Source organism: Ambystoma mexicanum, chromosome 6q (assembly GCF_040938575.1).
Source record: "Ambystoma mexicanum isolate Mex_15411 chromosome 6q, UKY_AmexF1_1, whole genome shotgun sequence".
Lineage (NCBI taxonomy): Eukaryota > Metazoa > Chordata > Amphibia > Caudata > Ambystomatidae > Ambystoma > Ambystoma mexicanum.
This window is the reverse complement of record NC_090937.1, coordinates 1,674,682,193-1,674,704,793: the sequence shown is the minus strand read 5'-3', so window position 1 is coordinate 1,674,704,793 and position 22,601 is coordinate 1,674,682,193. Positions and strand designations below refer to the sequence as shown.

Below are 22,601 nucleotides of genomic sequence, written 5' to 3'. Positions count from 1 at the left end.
CCTCAAGGTTTCTTACCTGTTCTTGTGATACAGTAGCCTCATATTAAGGGTGGTTCTACCCCCCTCGTAGTGTGCTCACAGCATGTTATTTACACCTTTCGTTAAAACATGTGTTTTCTAGACTTACTGCACAGATTGTTCTCACACGTATCCTCAGCGATGCATGAGCTGCATGGGATCCCAGACACATATGGATGACTCGGGAAATTCCCGCTGTTAAAAAGAAAGAATGCAACAGTAATAGGTTACTCTGTCTTTTGTGTAAGAAACAGTTACTCACTGTACAGCCGTAGTGATTACTTCTAGTGCATATTCCCCTTTTTCCCATACTACTGGGGCGCCCGATGAATGGGGGCAGGACCACAGACAGTAGCCAGGTACAAGTGAATTATTTCTATATTTCCATTCACTTCCCTTGCCTAGATATGTGTGTACGGGCTCCACCCCGCTGACCATCAGTCATTCATCTCGTCATACTTGGTAAAGTTTTAAGCAGGGATTGAGGGAGGAAGTATGGGTGAAAGAGGACTATGGACTAAGAGTACAGAAGTCACTATGGGGTGTAGCTTTCTCACTCTTATGCCCTGTTCCCTTTGCTCCATAATTATGGGACATTTGTAACCATCTCTAAACAGAGAGGAGAGGTTGGAACTAAATTTACTTGGGCACAATCACTGCCGTCTCAGGTTTTCAATCACGCTTACACCTTCATCAGTTGTAAGACAACAGTTTAAGAAAAGATCCCCTATCGGTGATTGGAGTAAACTTTCAAAGAATGGTACGATCAATATCCTCCCGTCTTGTATAGTCTTCTGTGACGTCAATGATGAAATAAATAGGCTGGATCAGTAACTTAAAGATATTGGGCCTCATTACTACCCTGGCGGTAAGGCAACAACGGTGCTGATAGTGCTACCGCTGCCGTTGTTGCCTCACCACCTCATTACGAGTTCTGCTCGCGGGTGTCGGACTGCATGCGTGGTCTGACCAGGCATGCATACCGACTCCCGCGAGCAGACCAGGATGGTAGCAGCGGTACTGCTATTAACGCTACCGCTGCTACCATCCTCCCCATTCCCATTGAGCCCTATGGTTGTTCCAAGCAGTGTTGCGGAGCTCGGAAGAGTGACAGCTCCATCAGGCTCTCGCCAGGCCATGCCCCCCCACCCCGACACTCACGTAGGGACTCCGAGTATGCCTTAAGCAGTTTTAGTTTGGCTACATGATGGCCCCAATTTTGCAGGTTATCATGTTCCATTAATTTCCTTTTCAGAAGCATGGGGTTTTCTTTCACTGCTTTGGTGTCTTTATTTAAGTAGCACAAAAGGGGATTCACATTTCATAAAACATTTCTCGGAACGGATAATCCACCCCTGCTTCTGCTACTTTATTTAACGCATGAACTAGGGTATTTTGATCTCCATTTAGCAATTTAGCATATAGATGTATAGCTTTCTTGGGACTGTGTACCTTGTAGGGCAGGCCTGGTATCGCAAGTATGACACTGAAACAAAAGATACAGTTTATGAAACCTTTATTAACTTTGTGGGAGTTGGAAGAACGGGGGTTGGTACCGAAAAAGAAAGGCTTGGGAAAAGGTGGGTTCAGGGCGCTAGGTCTAATGAATATCTGGGAGGGTCTTATTTTTAAGACTATTCAGTCCCATTGTTGTATGTGATAATGTACTATCGGTAGGGTGTGTTTTGAAAAAAAGATCCTGTTGACTAACTGGGATTCAGAGTTGGGAGAATAAGATTGTTTTGATGGTAGATATTCGGTTGGAATCAAGCACTTCAATAACTCTGTTTTCTCCTTCCGGTGGCACCACAATTATTAGCATTGGGTTCTCAACGTCTATCAATTGAATCAGATCCCACTCTTAACACCATATGTAGGGGAGGCACGGTATCACAAGTATGACACTGGCACAAAAGATACAATTGTAAAACCTTCATTACATTCATGGGGTTTGTGAAATCTCCTACTTTGCCCTATAACTAAGAGGGGAGTTGTCTCAACCATCAAATAATAAAGAAAACAGTCTTAGTCGTGTCTGTCAAATCAAAATGGCCTATGCTAATAAAACCTATTGCCTGCCATATCAATTTTACAAAAGGTATGTAAAGGAGATATGTATATAAAAGGAATATCAGTGTTTGACAAAGGAAAAATGGGGCTGAATCAGCTCTCCTCCCCGCGTTTAGACAGCACGGAATAAGGCAGTCTCTATAGGCAGGATGAAAAAACAGTCCACAGGCGCCCCTCTGCGAGAACAAACACGGCTAAATGACCTGTTCTTTGGGAAGGTACCCACTCGAGAGTCCGAAGCCACACTTTAGCTCACTGTCCCTTTCACAGAAGGGAAATATCCATTAGCATATCAGTCTTTGTCCCGCCCAAATGGGCAGTCCAGCACTGAAATGCTATGGCAATTCTCTTCTGAACAAGAGTACCAACAGCAACCCTGTACACGTGTTTCAGCCTTGTTGGGCCTCATCACTGATGTGGAACTGTGCCTCTCTGAGCACAGTGAGAAAGGGGTCCATGTCTGGATGACCCTAGGAAACTTAGGGTGACTAAACCTAAGTCCCTTAAAAAATGAGAAAATAGTCCATATGCGCCCCTCTGCGAGAACGAACACGGCTAAATGACCTGTTCTTTGGGAAGGGACCCACTCAAGAGTCCGCAGCCACACTTTAGCTCACTATACCTTTCACAGGGCCTCATCACGAGGTGGGCGGTAATGCTGGCGGTATTACCGCTTGTGGTATTAGCCATACCGGCAAACCCCCTGGCGCTATTAGCGCCGGATCACGGGTTTGACGGTAATGGAATTCCCCATTCCCCACTGAGCCCATTCGGGAATGCCCCATTCCCCATTGGGCTCAATGGGGAATTTTCGCACTCTTACCGCCGGCGGATTTCCCGCCGGCGGTAATAGCGCAAATTTTTGGCGGACCCTTAAATCCGGCAGTAATAGCGCGACCACCGGATTTAAGGGTTACAGCCAAACTCGTGATGAGGCCCACAGAGGGAAAATATCCATTTGCATATCAGTCTTTGTCCCGCCCGCATGGGCAGTCCAGCACCGAAATGCTATGGCAATTCTCTTCTGAACAAGAGTACCAACAGCAACCCCATACACATGTTTCAGCCTTGTTGGGCATCATCAGTGAGGTGGAACTGTGTCTCTCTGAGCACAGTGAGTAAGGGGTCCACGTCTGGATGACCCTAGGAAACTTAGGGTGACTAAACCTAAGTCCCTTAAACGATGAAAAAATAGTCCATAGGTGCCCCTCTGCGAGAACGAACACAGCTAAATGACCTGTTATTTGGGAAGGTACCCACTGGAGAGTCCACAGCCACAAGTTAGCTCACTGACCCTTTCAAGGAAGAGAAATAATATTTGCATATCAGTCTTTGTCCCGCCCACATGGGCAGTCCAGCACCAAAATGCTATGGCAATTCTCTTCTGAACAAGAGTACCAACAGCAACCCCATACACGTGTTTCGGCCTTGTTGGGTCTCATCAGTGAGGTGGAGCTGTGCCTCTTTGAGCACCATGAGCAAGGGGTTCATGTCTGGATGACCCTAGGAAACTTAGGGTGACTAAACCTAAGTCCCTTAGACAATGAAAAAATAGTCCATAGGCACCCATCTGGACTATTTTTTGTCTATAGGCAGGATGACACACTCTGGCTCGGGCTTTAACACTGAAACCCATCGGAACGTGGATCGAGGCCCGCATGGCCTTCCACGTTAAAGGCTCTTGTTCCAGTCTTTCCCAAATAACAAAACAAAAAGTTCACGCTGGTCCCCCTCTGTCGGGCTCAGACCTCTTCAAGAAAAACACAAACGTTCCATGTTGGTCCCGCTCTGCCGGCCTCAGACCTTTCACAATTCAACAACACTCACCGGGGATTCCTTCCCCATGCTTTTTACACTTCGAGTCTCCCTCAGACGACCTCAGACCGCTTTTCGGATGTTGAAGGCTTTCGAATGTACAGGCTTCCTTTTAAGAGTACCGCAGGACCACTTTGACTCAGAATTCAATGTTCAACTTTTCCTCTACCCTTCTCTCTGGGTTAACTTCGTTCACTTTCGCTTTTACAATTCATTCACTTTTATCGCTTCAAACAATGCACCTTTCACAGAGACTTTCGAGTGGGTTACTCCTTTTTGCCAGACAACTCCGTTACTCAGTATCGCTGATTCCACAGCTTTTTTTATCTTAAGGTTCACTCACAGGTCTGCCTTTCCTCATCCACACGCGTGCAGCCTCCACTTACGATATTCAATACTTCAATTTTTCTTAGCACACACCGGTCTCTCAGGTTGCTTGCCAACTCACCGGCTGTGTGTGGATCTTTCTTGCTTTTCGATTTTCAATTCACGAGTCATGGTTAGTACCACAGTCTTGGCCTCGCCTCCCCAACTCTGCTTTTCACAATGCAGTCTTCGATATTGGGTTCTGGCCTTCTCCATGTATCGTTTGCGGCCTTGTGGTGGCAACAACCTCCTGTAGGGAACTGTTGGCATTTTCGGCCCGCTGCTCTCGTCCCTTGGTCCGTCACTCTGCTCTAGTTGGTTTGCCTTCCCCGGAGGTTCTGCTCGTACTCGTGTTCCACCTTGCTCAGAGTGTGTATCTAGGTTTCAGCTTTTTATCCGTGTGAGGAGAGCTAATTGGAATCAGGTGTATGCACTTGAAGTCAAGTGCCTGACTTTGCCTGACCCGATTAGCGGGACATGTCCAGTGCAATGTATAAGAGTTAGTCTTGTTACTCTCAGTCGCCCTCTTCCTCGGCCTAGTGTTTGTGCAGAAGAGGGGGAGGCGGGCTTGGGCATTGGATCCTAAAAAATAGGAGGGTGGGATGTACAAAAAAGGGGGGAATACGTGTCTCATCATCAGCTGCCTCACCCCCAATCCCCGAAGACCCCTCACCCAGGTGATCCTCCCGCACTGGTCCACCCCCAGGAACTGGATCCAAAAGTGATGGCCATGTCCTGGCCACCTGGATGACAGGGCCCTGAAGACTAGCGGGCATGACACCTTTTGGTTTCTCACATACCCTTCCCCTAAGCGAGATGGATAAATGTGTTCTTCTTCGAAGTCCTCTAGTTTGAGGGCTCAGGAGAGGACAAGTGGAAATATTATCCAGGAACTCTCGCATATCGACGTAACTTCCTGTCTGCTGTACTGGCAGAGGCTAGATATTGACATTAGACCCCTGTGAGTATCCCATGAACTGGGATCGAGGGTTTTTCCCCCAAATAATTTCTCTATGATGGTCCATTTCCGTCCATTCCTATACCAGGGAGGTCTGGGAGTACAAATCAGACTGCCACTGATCTTGTGGGGCAAATTCTCTGGGTGGAAAAGAAGGTTCTTGAAGAAAATCCTGGAAAATGTCTTCCTATAATAATCTCTTACAGAAGTCCAGGGATAATGGCCGATGACACAAGCCAGGATTCCACTCTGATATTAATGTACAATGGTACTCAGGGACAGATTTCGTTATCTTCATGTACACAGGTGACACTGACCATAGTTGTACGTTCTAGATCTGTTGGAGTGACCAAATCAGCTATCATGGCTGTTGGTTTACTGCCAGAATCAATCAATGTTTTCACTATTCTCCCATTGACCAGAGCCCTTTCATTTGTAAAATCAGCTGAGGAGCGGCATAAACATATTCTAAAGGTTTCTACTTCTTACTCTTGTTCTTCCCATTCTTCCCCCTTTAGTCATCCTATTTCCATAGGCACCTCCTTTTGATGTTTGGGACAATGCCATGCTAAATGACCTATTTCCCTACACGAGAAGCAGATGAGTGGTGATGGTTTAATCCCTTTTGGCTCTTCTTTCCTTAATTCTTCAATACGAGTCAAGTTTTCTTATTTCAACTGTGAGAAACCAGAAGGTGGATCTAGTTCCTGGGGGGACCAGTGCGAGAGGAGCATCTGAGTGAGGGGTCTGGGAGGAGCATCTGAGTGAGGGGTCTTTGGGGAGCGGGAGTGGGACACTAGATGGTGAGAAGCGGTATCCCCTTCCCTGTAACACCTTTACCCCATCCTACCAGGTAGGATACCTAGGAACTCTACCCCCGCCCCTTTTACAACACAAACACTTTCACGTGGACAGCCCACTATAGGAGAAAGCAGACTAACACCTGAGCAGTATACCAGACCTGTTCCAATACATGGTCAGGCGAGATCAGGCAATTACCGACCATTACACACACACACCCCACTCCCGTTAAGCTTCCCCACACGGTTAAAAGGCTGAACATGAGAGCACACTCAGAGCGAGGCAAAGCACACGCAGAAACAGCAGTTTTCGGGGTGGCAGCTGAACGATGGCAAAACAGAAGGTGATCGCAAAGGAAGGAAATTCCCTTGACCTTTTTCAACAAGGAACCGTTACTTTCCAGAACCCCATGAAAGTGTAATACCAGGAAACCAGGCTAAAGAATTCTGCATTGTGTGTCGGATATAAATGGGGCCCTTCCGCTTAAGTATTCAAGGCAGGGAGAATCAGCAGCCACTGCGGTACCGTCCTGGGCTCCAAGAACAAAGCAGCGTCAGTGAAATCCACACAGCAAGTGATTTGGGGAGACCGATACAAGACCGATATGTGTTGAAGGCAAGGTTGCAAGCAGCAACAGTGTATGGCGAGAGCTGGAATGAACATTGTTTGAAACACGTAAGATAAAAACTAAAGTAAAGTTGAACTGCTGATGAGTGATTGAACTTTGAAACCAAGATACAATACCTTTGACAGGGTGGTCCTGCACCGTGTGTGTGCTCAATCGAAGGTCTCTATAAGGTATCCAGCTGAGAAGTGGCAAAAGTGAAAGAGTTGTAAAGACGTGTGAATCAAAGTGGTCTTGCTACGGGTCAAGCTAAATCCTGCCCACGGTCGAAAGTCTTCGATGTTGATACAATAATTGAAGGTTTTGTGTTAAAGTGGGTCTGAGCCCGGCGGAGCGGACCCAAGGTGAATAGTGAATCACCTGATAAATTGTGTAAATCCTAAGAAGGAAGGAACTTTAATGTTTGTTTGTCACATCAGGCCCTCTGAAATAACAGACTTTGAATGGCAAAGAGACTTTGGCAAAGAAGGCTCTAATGCTGAGGTTTTGAACAGCATCCTCGTGCTAAAGAAGCCAGAGAGTGTGCTAAGCTTCAGTGTGCCGCTTGTCCCGTGCTGAAAACGTGGGGAGGGGGGGCTAACGGCTCAGATATCTTGGCATATTATTCTTGAACACTTTTCTTTTGCATAACATTGTTTCCCACACTATTTATATTTAGAGTTCAGAATGGGCAATAGGTTTATTAGTATAGGCACTTTTTAATTTGACAAGACTCTACTAGGACTGCGTAATTATTATTTGATGGTCTGTCATGAAATGCCACGCACAGGAGGCTTTGTATCACAAACCCGGAAGCCTCATAATTCTTACAGGAACCGGAGCCCTTGCGTTGCAACTCTTCAGTAAGTTGCATCGGCGCTCTTCGGGAGTTCTCTGTCTCGCTTGTTTCCTTAGACCTTGCACTGAGTTTCCTGTTTGACTATCACTCGTTTCTCCTTCCTGGAACCTAGCGATTCTCTGTGCTTCCTGTTGATCTTCCTGTTCTGCGTGTCGAAGGGTCCTGTGGATCTGTCTTTATTCTCTGTTTGCCGCTGTCTTCTTTTCCTGTGGAATACCCTGGCTGTGATTCCTACCATGCTCCCCAATTGCTTCTATGAAATTACAACTTCTACATTGGACTCGAATTCACGATTTCCCAGAGTGAGGAGAATTAGAATTAAGAACATCAGAGGGGTTTTTCCACCGTTGGGTTCCCCTCTGATTATCAGATCCACCTTGGTGATAGCCTGGCTGGTCGCCTTGTGGATTACTTTGGGGTGTCAGCCTGGCCACCCCCAGAGATAGACCCTACTTCTTCGACAAGAAAAGCCACGCCTCTCCAACAAGAAAGGGGGCCAGAAGCAAGAGGTAAGGAGATCACCTCTGTGTGAATCTGACAGCTTGGGATGCCTACAACTTCAGGAAGATATGGTGCAAATGCAAAAGTCATGGAAGCAGGTCAGGATCTCACTTCAGAAGTCCAAGCGTTTCGTCCCAAATCAGCTACAACAAGCATTGGTTGCAAGAGAAGTCGTACCATTAGATGTATCTACCAGTTGCTCTGCTGCTGTGAAATTCGATGGTTCCCCACATAAACTATGAGAATTCTCTGATCAATGTTTCATTCAGTTTATGTTTCGCCCTCAGCACTTTCTGTCTGAACATGCTCAAATGGGTTATGTGGTCAGTAATATGGTGGGGAGTGCACTGGCTTGGGTGACTCCTCTGGTTACCTCTAGAAATCCTGCATTGGACAATTCTGATACTTTCCTGGCGTGGATTAAAGAAATGTTTGAAAGACCTAAGACAGCGTGCCCTGCCCAGGAAAGTCTGCTCGACTTCATACAGCGGTCTCTGGATGTAATGGCCGATGTAACCCGGTATAAACAGCTGGCGGATGAAACCTGTTGGCCCGAAGAGACATGTGTCATGCTGTTCCGCGGGGGCCTGCATGAGGAACTTAAAGATGAACTGGCCCATATTGCTCAACCCAGAACCTTTGCAGAATTAGTGACATTGGTACTACAGTTGGACTACCGTTTACAGGAGCGTAAGACCGAACAAAGAAAGCATAAGAGTCTCCAAAAATCTGTAGATAACCTAGCCATATTTCCTTTAATTCAGTCTACAAGAGGCGGAACCAATGCAGATTGGAATAACGAGAGGCCCATTGTCAGACACGTAAAAATAATGTAGAAGGAGTCAGGGTTTGTGCATGTATTGTGGGAACAAGGGTCATCTGGTGAAAGACTGTCCAGACGCTCCAGTTCAACATTCGGGAACCGCCAGTTCCCGTCTCTACAGGGGATTAAGGGGCGGGATGTGTCAGAAAGTCCCTTCTTGACGTCCAAGATTGAGATACCTTCCAATGAGACCACCCTCCTAGCTCTCAAAGTCCAAATTACTAACAACGAGAACAAGGAATTGATACCTCCGGCCTTATTAGATTGTGGTGCAACCTGTATTTTTCTGGACTTCTCTTGGGCCAAGGAACACCAGTTTACAATCGTAGCAAAAGGACATTCCATTGCCGTAGAAGGTGTGGATCGAGTTCCTTTGAGTTCAGGCCCAGTTTTTTTCAGACCGAAGACATACCGTTTTGTATTGGGAAGTATCACAAGAAGTTGTCTTTCGATCTAATAAAGACACTTCACTACCCGATCATACATGGTATGTCGTGGCTAAAGAAACCTAACCCTTATGTCAATTGAAGGGCTGGTGCAGTATCTTTAGCATCAGAGGAGTGTGTTTTTAACTGCTTCAACAACTCAGCAGATTCTTCTGCGAGCTAATCTGAGTCCATAACCCTTCATATTCTTAATGCCTTGGCACCTGAATAACAGGAATTGCTCCAGTCTGTGTTGAGGAAGAGGATACTCAGCTACCCCCTCACAGGAACAAGGACTGTTCTATTGAATTACTGCCTAACTCGACAATTCCCTTTAGTAGGACTATCTGCACAAGAACCTTCGAAATGGCTTGATCACACATTCTAAGGCACCTGGAGGCGCCTCTTTATTTTTTGTCCCAAATAGGGGTACGTCTGATTTGAGACCATTTTTAGTTTTTCGAGGTTTGAATCAAATCTCTAAGAAAGATAGATGGTTAGAGGAGCAAAGATCTTTACCAAACTTGATCTTCTAAGGGCCTACCATCTCATCAGGGTCCAATCCGGAGATCAGTAGAAACGGCCTTTTGAACCCCCTTTGGATTATATGAATACCGAGTGATGTCGTTTGGTTTAGAGAATGCACCAGCAGTGTTTCAACGGTTTTTAGACAGGATCTTCAGCAATTTGATATACAGCACCATTATAGTATATAAATGATATACTCGTGTTTTCTGCTGATCCTTGTCTTCATCAAGACCATGTTCGTGAAGTCCTCCACAGGGTCGGGAGTCAAATTAGAAAAATGTATCCTTCACTCCTGCTCAGTCTCTTACATTGGTTATATTCGGCGCAGGAATAGCTATGGATTCAAGAAAAGTCGAAGCAATCTTTAATTAGAAGACACTCACAACGGAAAGACAGATACAACAGTTCCTTAATTTGGCTAACTTTTAACATAAATCCATTGATTATGTTTCCCTGCGAGTCCAACTGTTAACATAATTACTTCATAATGGCATTACCTTTCTTTGGACAGAAAAACAAGAACAGACTTTCCCAGCCCTTAAAGAGGCCTTTATGCAGGCTCCCATACTGTGTCAACCAAACACAGTGGAACCGTTCATAGTAGAAGCCGATTCTTCAGATTCTACAATTGGGGCGGTTTTACTTCAGATTCAGTCAGACAACATAGAACACCCAATCGCTTACTTCTCTCGTTCCTTCATAACAAGTGAAATTAACTATTCGGTTTTGGAGCAAGACATTTTAGCCTTGAACCAAGCATGTTTAGAGTGGAGACATCTTTTGATGGGGGCTGGATATCAGGTAGAGTTCTGGATCATCGTAACGTACAAGCCCTACAGAACCCAGAATGTCGAAACAGCAGACACGCAAGATGGACGTACTTCTTTGCACAGTATGACTTTCGGATTACCTATATTCCAGGCGGTACCAACGCCCTGGCAGACCCTTTGTCCCAGAAATTACGAGTCCGGCGGTAGCCGTGCTAGTAAAACCGGCAGGCTGCCGCCGTACCCATAGTGAATTACCAGCGCTGAATTAACCAGGGCATTAAAACCCTGGTGGTCCGGTAAATCTGGTGCCGGCAATTCTGATAATTCTGTCCAATAGGACTCCACGGGAATGGGGACCACGGAAACACCAGCACCATGTCGTAATGGTGCAAGTGTTTCTGTGCACCTCTGCGGGCGGGTGCCGTTATGGCACCTGCCCACAGAACTCATAGTTTGACAGTCCGGAAAACGGTGCTGGTACGGTTTTACCGGCAGCGTTAATTACAGACCTGCAAACTTGTAATGAAGGCCTTTGCCTCCCCCAAAGGCACAAGGATATGTGAGAGATTGTTGCCATCCAAGCTCTTCGTTTTTGGGGTACATCCTTTTTTCAACAACTCCAGAGATCAAATCCCTTCTGCAAGTTACCACTCCTGTTACGGTAGTATATTCACATCAAGGTTGTCTGTGCATACATAGCTCAGTTTCGTCTTCAGAATCTGATCTTGCAAATGTTTAATGATCATCCTGTGTCAGGACATAGAGGAATAACTTGTACCAAAATGGCAGTATCGAAGTACTTCTGGTGGCCCTCATGGCGAAAGGACCCAGACAAACATGTGCTTTCATGTCTGATATGCAATCAAAACCAATGTATTCATCAGAGACCGATGTGTCACTTGATGCCTCTTCCAGTACCCACGAGACCTTGGGATGCTATTGCAACAGATTTTATAGTAGAACTGCCTCCCTCAAACGGACTATGATATGATATGATTTGATATTTTATTTATATCGTGCTCATACACAAGTGTTTCAGAGCATGAGCAAGCAAAGAGAGGGGAACAAGGGAGAACAAACACAACAATCTTAATAGGCCCAGTGACATTAAGAACGCGCAAGTGCATGGAAAAGGTTATAGGTGAAAGGTGCATGGAAGGGGAGAAGTGGAAAGTGCGGAACAGAGGAAAGAAAAGAATAAATAATAAGTAAAATAAATACATAAATACGGGCAATGAAAAAGTGGTCGTGCAGCCAGCAGGTGGCAAGTGCATGGAAAGTGCATGATGAGTCGATAGGGTATATCTGATAAGTGCAGAATAAAAGTGGGGGACTGTATGGGTACCGATACAGATCCCAGTGCACGGGGTGGCCCGGAGGCAGTGCAGGAGGGAATCAGGGTGAGCAGGTACCTGGGCCCGAAGGACAGAGGGTAGCCAGGTGCATGGTGCCAAGAGAGAAAACCGATCAGCAGGGGAGAAGAGGGGCAAAGGCAGAAGCGAAGAGGAAGGTCTTGAGGTGCTTCCGGAACCAGAGATGGTTCTCCTCAATTTTCAAGGTGGCATGGAGGCTGTTCCTGAGGGAGGCCTCAGCCAAAGACAGAGCTCTGGCCCCAGCTTGTTTCTTTGAAAAACGACTGACCCTAAGGGAGCTAGAAGTAGAGGAGCGAAGAGCTCGGTCGGGGGGGGGGGTATTTACGGAGGGATAGTTGAAGGTATTGTGGACCCAGGCCCCAGAAAGCGTTGTGGACAATGCAGAGGGTTTTGAGTTTAATCCTCGCATCCACTGGTAGCCAATGAAGGGATTTCAGAGCTGGAGAGATACGATCCCATGGCTTGCGGCCAAGGACAAGTCTCGCAGTCCTGTTCTCGATAAGTTGTAAAGGGTGGAGAGTGGAGGCAGGTAGATTAAGAAAGAGGCTGTTACAGTAGTCCAACCTAGAGAGAACCAAAGCTAACTTCTGAGGGAAGGAGAGGAAAGGCAGAGTACCTCTAAGGAGGTGCAGTAAGACATTTTACTTTTTAGAGACGTCAGAGATGTGTGCGGAGAAGGCAAGTGTGGAGTCAAAGATGACCCTGAGATTCTTAGCCTCACAGGGTAGGAGGAGGGCCAAGGGAGGCCGGCCAGAGAGTGAGGGGAAAGGATGGTGAAGGTGTGCCAATGAGGAGGATCTCAGTCTTGTTGGAATTTAGACAAAGATCGTTGGCGGCACACCAATTCTGAATAGCGATTACGCAATCAGAGATGAGGGAAGGAGCAGAGGTGTCTGAGGGAAGCCTGAAAATGAGTGGGGTGTCATCTGGATGGCACTGGAAGTTTGAGCAGAAAATGGAAATGCAATGGCGAGAGTTGCCAGGTATTGGTTGAAAAGCCAGGCCGACAGGTTAGACCCCTGGGGAACACCACAAGCTGAGAGGGAGATAGAGGAAAGGAAGTTGTACCTGGGTGGGTTGATCAGCAAGGAAAGAGGTCAGCCAGGGCAGAGCCTGCGCAGTGATACCCAGGTAGTCACAGAGACGATTGAGCAGGATAGTATGGTTAACCGTTTTGAAAGCAGAGGAGAGATAAAGTAGGATGAGGAAGGAGGGAATGGTAGAGTCAAGGTTGGAGAGCAGGTATTCACGGATTTCAGGAGAGCAGTTTCTGTGCTTCTGGCAGCTCTGAAACCAGATTGGTGGTCATGGAGAGAGCCAACAGAGTCAGATTAAAGGTGAAGCTGAGAGATTACCAACTTTTCCAGGAGCTTCCCCAAAAAGGAAGTAATGGAAATCAGGCTATAGTTAGCTGGACAAGAGGGATCAGCTGTGGGTTTCTTGAGGAGAGGATGCACAAGGGAGTGCTTCAGAGGGGAGGGGAAAGATCCAGAGGCAAAGCAACGGTTACAGAAATCGGCAAGGGCCAGCGCAAGGGTATCAATGTGGTCCTTAATGGTTTTAGAGGAACAGGGATGGACCTGTTTTGAAGAGGCTTTCATAGATCAGACTTGTCTAGCGAACTCATCAGGGGAGAAAAGAGGAAAGGAGGTGAAAGAGGGGGGGGCTAAGGGGGGTCTTCAAGCCGAGAAGGAGAGGGGAGCGGAGTGGGGCGGAGGAGAGGGTGGACAAGATGTCCTTGGTTTTGAAATTAGAGTGAGAGGCAAGGGCATTGCCAAGAGCCTGGGAGGCAAGAGGAGGGGTGGACAGCTCCTTGCAGATTTTAAAGAGTTCAGCTGAGTTTGATGCCGTAGAGATGCAGGCTTGAATGTGGCCTCTCTTCTTGGAGTAGACAGTGAGTCGGTATTGCCTTTGGAGCAGGCGGCAGGCCAGTTTGTCAGAGGTTGAGCAGGAAGGTGGGGAGAAGGTGGCAGCGAAAGCCTCGACTGACACATGCTTCATGAGCCGGAAGTCTGAGAAGGTGGGTAGCAATCTTAGGTAGTCTTGGCTCGGGGGGGGGGATAGAAAGATGAGAGGAGAGGAGGCAGTGATCACTCCAGGAGAGAGGAGTGGTGAGGGCAGTAGATTGTTTTAGAGGCAGGCTTGAATGTGGCCTCTCTTCTTGGAGCAGGCCTATTTGTCATAGGATGAGCAGGAAGCCCTCCATTTCCTCTCAGCCGCCCCTCACTTACGTTTAAGTGTAGCTAGGTCAGAGTCATACCATTAGTTACACTTGGCTTTGGACTACAAACGATCCTCATGACAGGGGCATGAACATCAGTAGCAGAAATGGAGGAGTTGATCAGGGACAGGGCTGTGTCAGTGTGTGAGTCAGCTAGAGGTGGAGAAGGTGGCAGCGAAAGCCTCAACTGACACATGCTTCATGAGCCGGAAGTCCGAGAAGGTGGGTAGCAATCTTAGGTATGCTTGGTTCGGGGGGAGAGGAAATAGAAAGATGAGAGGAGAGGAGGCAATGATCACTCCAGGAGAGAGGCGTGGTGAGGGGAGCAGAGAGGGGGAGGTCGGAGGAAATCAAGACATCAAGTGTGTGACCGGCAGAGTGAGTCGGGCCAGAGGGGAGGATAGAGAGGGAGAGTGAATCGCAGAGGTCGCAAAAGAACACAGATGAGGAACAGGGAGAATTCAGATGGATGTTGAGGTCACCAATGAGGAGGAGTTGAGTGGTTGAGGCCAGGAGGGAGGAGGAGAGGTCTGCCCACTCTGAGAGAAAAGAGGTAATTGGACGAGGGGGTCAGTACAGAGTAGCAACAGTGAGAGAGTGGCTAGGAGAGAGAGAGCGCCTGCAGACAGGGCATTCGAAAGAAGAGTAAGTTTGAGTTGGGATGATAGAGGCCGGAATCCACTCAGAGAAGAGCAGGGCTACACCTCCTCCAGGCTGGTTGGATCTGGGAGCAGAGAAGATCTTGTAGCCATCAGGGAGGAGAGTGTCAAAACTTGTGACAGAGCTGCCCGTGAACCAAGTCTCGGTAAGACTGAGGACATCAAGGTCAAGTTCTTCGAGGAGGTGGCAGATGTCAGAGGAGTGTTTGACAGCGGAGCGAGAGTTGAGAGTGGCAAGATGAAGAAGGTTGCTAGCCTTAAAATCCTTGTGGGGAGGGGTACAAATCAGGGGTACGCCCTGCAGAGGTGTGGAGGGAGCTAGAGCTGGGGTAGAGGCAGAAGGAAAGGAGGGCAAGGTAGCCAAGGGAGGAGAGTAGGGGACAGCTGGAGAGGAGAGCAAGTTGATGAGACGAGGGAACCGTCTATCAAAGAGGGGAGATTAGCCTGAGGTCCCAGAACCATGACAGTGCCATTCAGGTAGACATTAATGATGACTCTGGAGGAATCAAAGAAAGCCATGAGGACTTCCCAGAGGGTGCCACCATTAATGGGAGAGGAGGAGACAGGACCGAGCACAGAGATCATATGAGGGGGTCCATAGATCAGGTGAAGAAATTAAAAAGAGAATGTCAGTGAGGGTTTGTCTGGAAGAGGTGCTGCAGTAGGTATCAGCGATGGGGAATCCTGGGTTGGAAGCCAAGATATCCATTTTGAATTTCTTCTTACCAGACTTAGTGAGCAGGGAAGGGTAGTTGATAGAAAAGCAGTTGGAGTAGATAGGAGAAACAGATAACGCCACGAGTAAGTAAAGATAGGAGACAGTAGGAGAAATATGCAAGAAAAGCGGTAAGGAACAGTTGCTGGGCTAACAGGTTACAATTGAGGGCCAGAGTAATGTGGAAAACACACACACATTTCACTTTCAAAAGCAGCCCAAATTGCAATTACAAAACACACCCAAATTTGACTTTCACAAGCAATCCATATTGCAATTATAAAACACACCCAGATTTTACTTTCATAAACAACCCAAATTTCAATGCTAAGGGAACATTGGTGAAAGAAATGAGGTATGAGTTAGAGCAGGTGCTGAGACAAGGGCATTTGAGAGCATACAGGGAGACCGGATGGATCAAGCAGAGGGAAGAGTGAAGGTCAATGAAGGGAAAAGAAAGGGTAGGCAGAAGGAGGAAAACTAACCCATGGGGAGGGAAGTAGAAGAGTCTTGGTAGTCCAGAATCATGGCTGAGTTAACTGGCAGCATCAGGGAGGGCCAGGTTGCGGTATTGGCTTTATGTATCGTCCTGGCAGCGGACAAGAAAGCAGCAGGGCCCTTTGTGTGGGCCTTGGTGCACTGGGCCGGCTCCCGCCTCCCAATTGCTGCGATTGGTCTATGTCGACCAGAGAATGTTCCATTCCATTATTTTCTTTAAAACCGCAATCTGAATGATTGCGCAGGTGTATGGGAATGTGTAGGTATCACTTCACTGTCCAAACAGGCATGACTGTCACACTGTAACAAGGACACCCTGTTGAGAAGATGTGGTGATAGAGTTGAGCTTGTCAAATTAGATCTGTCCGACAAAACATTTGTAGCAATTGACTGTTACTTAGTAGTCCAATATTTTGCAGTTGTTACACAGCTACATCTTTGGGAACTGCAACATTACACAGACATCTGCTGATTTAATACTGTGTCTATTAATTGTCCAGGTGAAGTAAGAGGCGGGTTCTGAGGAAGGTTGCCATCTTCGATAGTTTCGGACAGAGGTCCTCAATATATCTCTAAAGTTTGAAATCATCACGCAAGCTGCTAAACATCAAACGTGATTTGCCATCAGTATAACATCCTCAGTCCAACGGACAGACCAAGCGGACTAATCAAGTTCTTGAGCAATATCTGTGGTAATTTGTCACGTTTCTACTGATGACAACTGGGCAGTGTTGCTACCCTTGGCGGAATACACTTATAACAATGCCTATCATGCTGCAATAAAGAATATGCCATTTGTCGTGGTGAATGGGCAACACCCACAATGCTTACCAGATACCCCAATTCAAGAGACTTTAGTGCCCTTGGCAGACAAATGGATTTCACAACTTAAATCTACTCATCATAATGTGAAACAACAACTCACCCAAACCTGGAAATCAATGAAGAAGATTGCTGACAGACGTGGTGATCTGGTTTGGCTGGCATCTACGACCTTACCCAGAAACCTAGTTCCTTCCAGACTGGCTCCTAGGGACTTTGGAACATTCAAAATATTATGCTGTGTCAATCCTGTAGCCTATGTTCTGAAACTGCCGCCTACGTGGAGGAGAATCCATCCGGTTTTCCATACTTCTCTTCTTCGTCCATATCAAGGCAGCCCTGCTGATCATTCAGTCCCAGCTCAATCCCCTCCTGTTGATGTTGAAGGTGAAGAAGAATATGAAGTGGATTACACCTGTGATTCCCGCTTCTGCTAAGGTGCTCGCCAGTACCTTGTTCGCTGTAAGGGTTACAACATCTGTGATCGGACTTGGGAGCCAGCTCGAAATGTCCATGCACCTGATTTGGTCTGTAGATTTTATCGTTTGAAGCCTTTCAACCCCAGCTTCGACCGTCTTGGAGGAGGGCATTATGTTATGACTCTGCCTGCACAGCACTTCCGCCATGCCCTCTGGTACTGACACTCTTTGTGGGGAAAATGCATATAGTGGTATAGTCGTTGGAAAGCCTTCAACCAAACAAGAGGCTTTGTTTCACAAATCCAGAAGCCTTATAATTTTTACAGGAACTGGAGCCCTTGCGTCGTAACTATTCGGTAAATTGCATTAGCACTTTTTGGGAGTTCTCTGTCTTGCTTGTTTCCTTAGTGCTTGCACTGAGTTTCCTGTTTGACTCTCACTCATTTCTCCTTCCTGGAACCTAGCAATTCCCTTTGCTTCCTGTTGCTCTTCCTGTTCTCTGTGTCTAAGGGTCCTCTGTATCTGTCCTTATTCTCTGCTTGCCGCTGTGCATTTTCCGTGTGGACTACCCTGGCTGTGATTCCTACCGTGCAATTGCCTCTACGAAGTTACAACTTCTGTATTGGAATCAAACACCGCCACAAGACCGCTTAGATCTTTCTACGCCAACACCATTGTCAGGCCTACCTTTCGGAAAGTGCGTGCTGGTGGCTCCAGTTTCCCCACCCTTGCAGCCACGCACTGGAACGCCCTGCCACCTCACCTCAGACTCATCGAGTCCCACCTTGCCTTTCGTAAGGCTATCAAAACCAGACTCTTTGTGTGACTTTAACCTGTTTCTGCCTTTATGCCTGCTAACTTGTAACTAAGAGCCTCCGAATGTAATCTTAAATCTGTGTTTCCTCTGTAACAGCGCCTCGATGCCTCATGGGCTGCAAGTGCGCTTAACAAATGCAAATAAATAAATAAATAAATAAATTCACGATTTCCCAAACAGAAGAGAATTCAAACTAACAGCGTCCGAGTTTTTTTTTCCCTGGTGGGTTCCCCTTTGATTTTCAGATCCACCTTGGTGATGGCCTGGTTAGTCACCTTGTGGATTACTCTGGGGTGTCAGCCTGGCCACCACAGAGATAGACCCTACCTATTCGAAAAGAAAAGCCACTGCCTCTCTGACAAAAAAGGGGGCCAGAAGCAAGAGGTAAGGAGATCACCTCTTTTTGAATCTGACATGGTCGTAGCTTGCTTCCATCTTTAGATTTAGGATTAGATAGGTGCTTTTCAAATCCAATTGAAGTTCAATATACACCCTTGAACTGTGATCACTTGTGTCTTTCTTACTGTTTCATACCATGCCTTCCTTACACTACCCTCTCATTCGGGGTCCACTCTCGAGTTTTAGAGAGTCCTCCTTTTTCTAGTATCTGGTTTGGTTTGTAGAGCGGTAGGTTGGTCTTTGATCTTTTCTGTCTTTATTCTTATGCCTCTGAATGATTTTGGGCAGTCTCAATAGCCATGCTAAGGGTAGGCCAATTTAAGTGTAATACAGCTTTTTTCAGAAAAGGAGGTAAGGATTTGGTAAACTGTTCCAAGATGAACCAACTCCTCTAGTGTTTTATTAGCGATCAAAGGGAGACAGTGTTCGTAATTTGTTCTCCTACATCCAGGGGGGTCTCACCAGGGTTTAGTTTGATGAGTCTTAGTTTTTGTCAAAAAAAATTACTGGTCTGTCCTACTCGTTTAAGTAGTTCTTCTTTGGTGGATATGAAGGTAGCTCCCAAGGCTAGAATTAAGTAAATGATAGGGGGTTTGTAGCTTGCCTTTTAGTAGGGTTCCCAAGTAAGATTTCTTTAAGTTTTCTCCCCAACCCAGTTGTTCAGCTAATCGCTTAAAATTCAAAATATAAATTCCTAGATCTTCTCCTTCCTGGTAGGTTTGTAATATCCCTTGAGGTAATAGGAGTATGGCTTGTAACTCAACCAGCTTTGTAAAGTTTTCTTGAAAGCTTCGACTCTACTCTCCCCTTCTCTTCTCATATCTAGGACATGTCCAAAAAGTCCCACTACCAACTGCGCATCCTCCGAGGTATTCTACCTTTTCTCACATTCCTCCAGAGGCTCACTGTCTCTAGAGTCCTGGTTCTCTCCAGACTGGACTACTGCCACAGTCTCTTTCCCAATCTTCCTACCTCTACTCTTCGACCTCTTCAACTTATCCAGAACAGAACCGCAGGAATTATCCTTGGCCTCAAGCCCTCTCTGGAGCTGAAATCCCTCCACTGACTCCCCGTGGCTGCAAGGCTTGAGGTCAAGGCCCTCTGCATAGTCCACAAGGCTTTCTGGGACCAGGCCCCTATTATCTAAAATGCTCTCTTCCTAAACATTCTCCATCCAGAGCCCTCTGCCCTGCCGCCTCCAACTCTCTGCGGATGAGCTGTTTTTCCAAACAGTGATTTGGGGGTAGATCCTTATCCTCTGCAGGTCCCTCCCTCTGGAACAGCCTACCTGCCTCTCTCCATCTTGAGCCAGACCTCCTTAAGTTCCTGAAACTCATCAACACATTCCTCTTCTCTTCCTCTTTCTCTCTACCTCTCCCTTCCTAACCTTTCTCTTCTTTCTTGCTTCCCTCCTTTGTTCTCACCCCCAACCTGTTTAGTCAGCTGACTGGTCGTCTGGTCCACCTCTAGAGCCTCACAGATCCCGGGTTCCCCCGCCAGCCCTGCACTTGCCTTCGGGACACCGGACTTCTGCCTTGCATTACTGCACTTAGAATACAATCTAGGAGAGTGCCACCCACTCTGCACTTAACCCTGGCCCTGCTGGACTGTGTGCACTTGCCCCCCTCCCTCATGCTAATGTCTACGCAATTGCACGACCGTGAATGTACTAGGCTTAGCATGTTTGTCTGTCCTGTCCTCCTCTTCCTCCCCTCCCTAGCTGCCTGCTCGCTTAGGCGCATTGGTGACCACTCCTTTCTTTGTCTCGTATGTTCTACCCCCCATTTCTTCCTGGCCACTCTTTGTCACGCACTTATACTAGTAGAAATGCCCTGGCCTAGTATGCTAGTTATTGCTGTTAGTTCATTCAGAATCTTCAATGCTTAAGAATGACGATGATATTCCCTTGTTCCCTTCCCACCTTCAAAAGCTTTGTAGCAGTTCACTTGTGTATAAGCGCTTTACTTTACAAATAAACAATTACAATTACAAAGCGAGCCTTGGCCTGAATCTGATGGGCCGCCAGTTGCGCTACAACTGCTTCAATATTGGCCATATTTTCAGGAGGGGTAAGAGTTCCCTCTGTTGAATTTTCTGATTCTGAAAAAAATGGGTTGCAACCTCTTCAGAGAGGGTTTCAAGTCGGCTGACCCTTCTAAGCTAGATTTGAACGAAGGGGGATTTGTACCGAAAAAGAAATGCTATGGAAAAGGTGGGTTCAGTGTGCTAGGTCTAATGAATATCTGGGAGGGTCTTATTTTTAAGACTATTCAGTCCCATTTTTGTATTTGATAATGTACTATCGGTAGGGTGTCTAATAGCACCTGGGTTTTGAAAAACAGATCCTGTTGACTAACTGGGATTTGAAGTTGGGAGAATAAGATTGTTTTGATGGTAGATATTCAGTTAGAATCAAGAACTTCAATAATTCTGTTTTCTCCTTTCTTCCCTCTACATGGCCGTTTGCTGAAATCTTTTGGAATTATGCTGATGACACACAGCAATGTTAATAATTATTTGCTAGACATTAAAAGCTGGATGGATACAAATTACTTAAGATGAATCCAGCTAAGACTGAAATGCCGTCTGTTAATGCCAATACATCCCATTAGTACCATACGTTTGGACCAGAATCATTTGGAAACTGTTGAGCCATCTCATCATGGGAGGAACGTTGATATAATATTTTACTCTGAATCATCTCCTTCAAAACAAACCACGTTTGTGTTTGTGATGTGATGAATCTGATGATCTCATCGATCCTTTGCGGTGGTAGACACTCCCCGTGTGGGCAGGGGACGGCTATATGGGGTTCACATGGAAGAAGTGACCTTCGGGGTGGGGGTTTACATCAACAGACGAGACATGGTATCCCCCTTTACCTTTTAAGGATACCCCTTCCATTCCCCATGCCTTAATGGCATATTGTTATGGCCCCCTTCAACCACCGACAGAAGCTACTGAAAATACTTTCTTGTGTTCTATACATAAGTCACCAAGAACTGGTTCTATGCATAAGTCACCAAGAACTGATGACCATTTCCATGCAGGTGAAAGTACTGGGATGAGAAAGCTGAATGGGGTAATGAGGATCAGCAAAAGTGAGAAGCACAAGATGTGGTTGCAAGCGTACAATAAGTGCTGGCACACTTAAAATGATAACCAGCCGACACGGGAGCAACGCTGCTTGGGGAAGTTTCACCCTCTCGGTGTTGACAGAGGGACCGCCAGGCCAAGAAGTCTGTGGAGCTAGCCAGCTCTGGGAGAAGGCAGAAGTTGGAGGACTGCGAGAGCCAGTTTGCCATGTGGAAACCGCATGAGGAATGAGAGTAGAGACTTCCTCGCAGCCACTGGAACCTGGGAGCACCCTCAACACCACCCGAAGACAGAAAGGGGCTCAGGAGGAAATTGGGTACTGAGAAGGACATGGAGCTGTCGGCCGAAGCCGGCGAGGTGGAGACAGGACACCACGCTGCTTCCCGTTTACCCCAGAGGAAACAAAGAACACCAAGAGAAGCCGGCGAATCCTGCTGTGGGGACCTTGGACACCCGGGCACTTTGGCAACACTGCCAAAGAAGGATAAAGGAAACTAGAACAAATGAGAGGTCAATATGAAACACAATGTTATCAGAAAAAAACTAATAGAATGAATGAGAGAAATATACCTGTTTGCAAATGTGTAAATTCCTGGCAGGAGAGGATACCAGGCACAGACCGGTTTACAGTCTAAGTGTGAAAAGGAAGTCACATAAAAAGCCCTGGCAGGAGAGTGTACCAGACCGAGTTGAGTTTACAAGTGTGTGAAGCAAGTTAAGTTTGCACGTGTTTCAAGCGAAGCATATGAGAACGCTCTGGCAGGAGACTATACCAGGCAAACTGAAATTGGCAAGAGTATAAAGTGAATGACATGAGGAAGTCCTGGTAGGAGAAGACGCCAGGCAAAGCCAAGATTGTGAGAACATTTTACATTAAAGAGGAGAAGAAACCTGGCAGTACACCATGTATCCTTTGAAATTGAGACTAACTGCCACGTGGTTCAATAAACACATTTTATTTTTTAATCATTGAATTCCAAGGAAGACTCATACCCTTAGTTGTCTAAAGCATTGTGAAGAGGAACCTGGGGAAGGGAGCAATCC

General features: G+C 46.7%; 1 protein-coding gene across 2 annotated transcripts in view; it reads right to left on the bottom strand.

Annotated features, from left to right (window-relative positions):
- The window catches only part of LOC138515683 (GLIPR1-like protein 1), a 581,663-nt gene that overhangs the window by 219,196 nt on the left and 339,866 nt on the right, over positions 1–22,601 (bottom strand). For both annotated transcript variants that reach the window (XM_069630354.1, XM_069630355.1), the window contains one exon: positions 128–213. In XM_069630354.1, the coding sequence (XP_069486455.1) occupies positions 128–213 (86 nt within the window). The remainder of the gene's footprint in view (positions 1–127; positions 214–22,601) is intronic.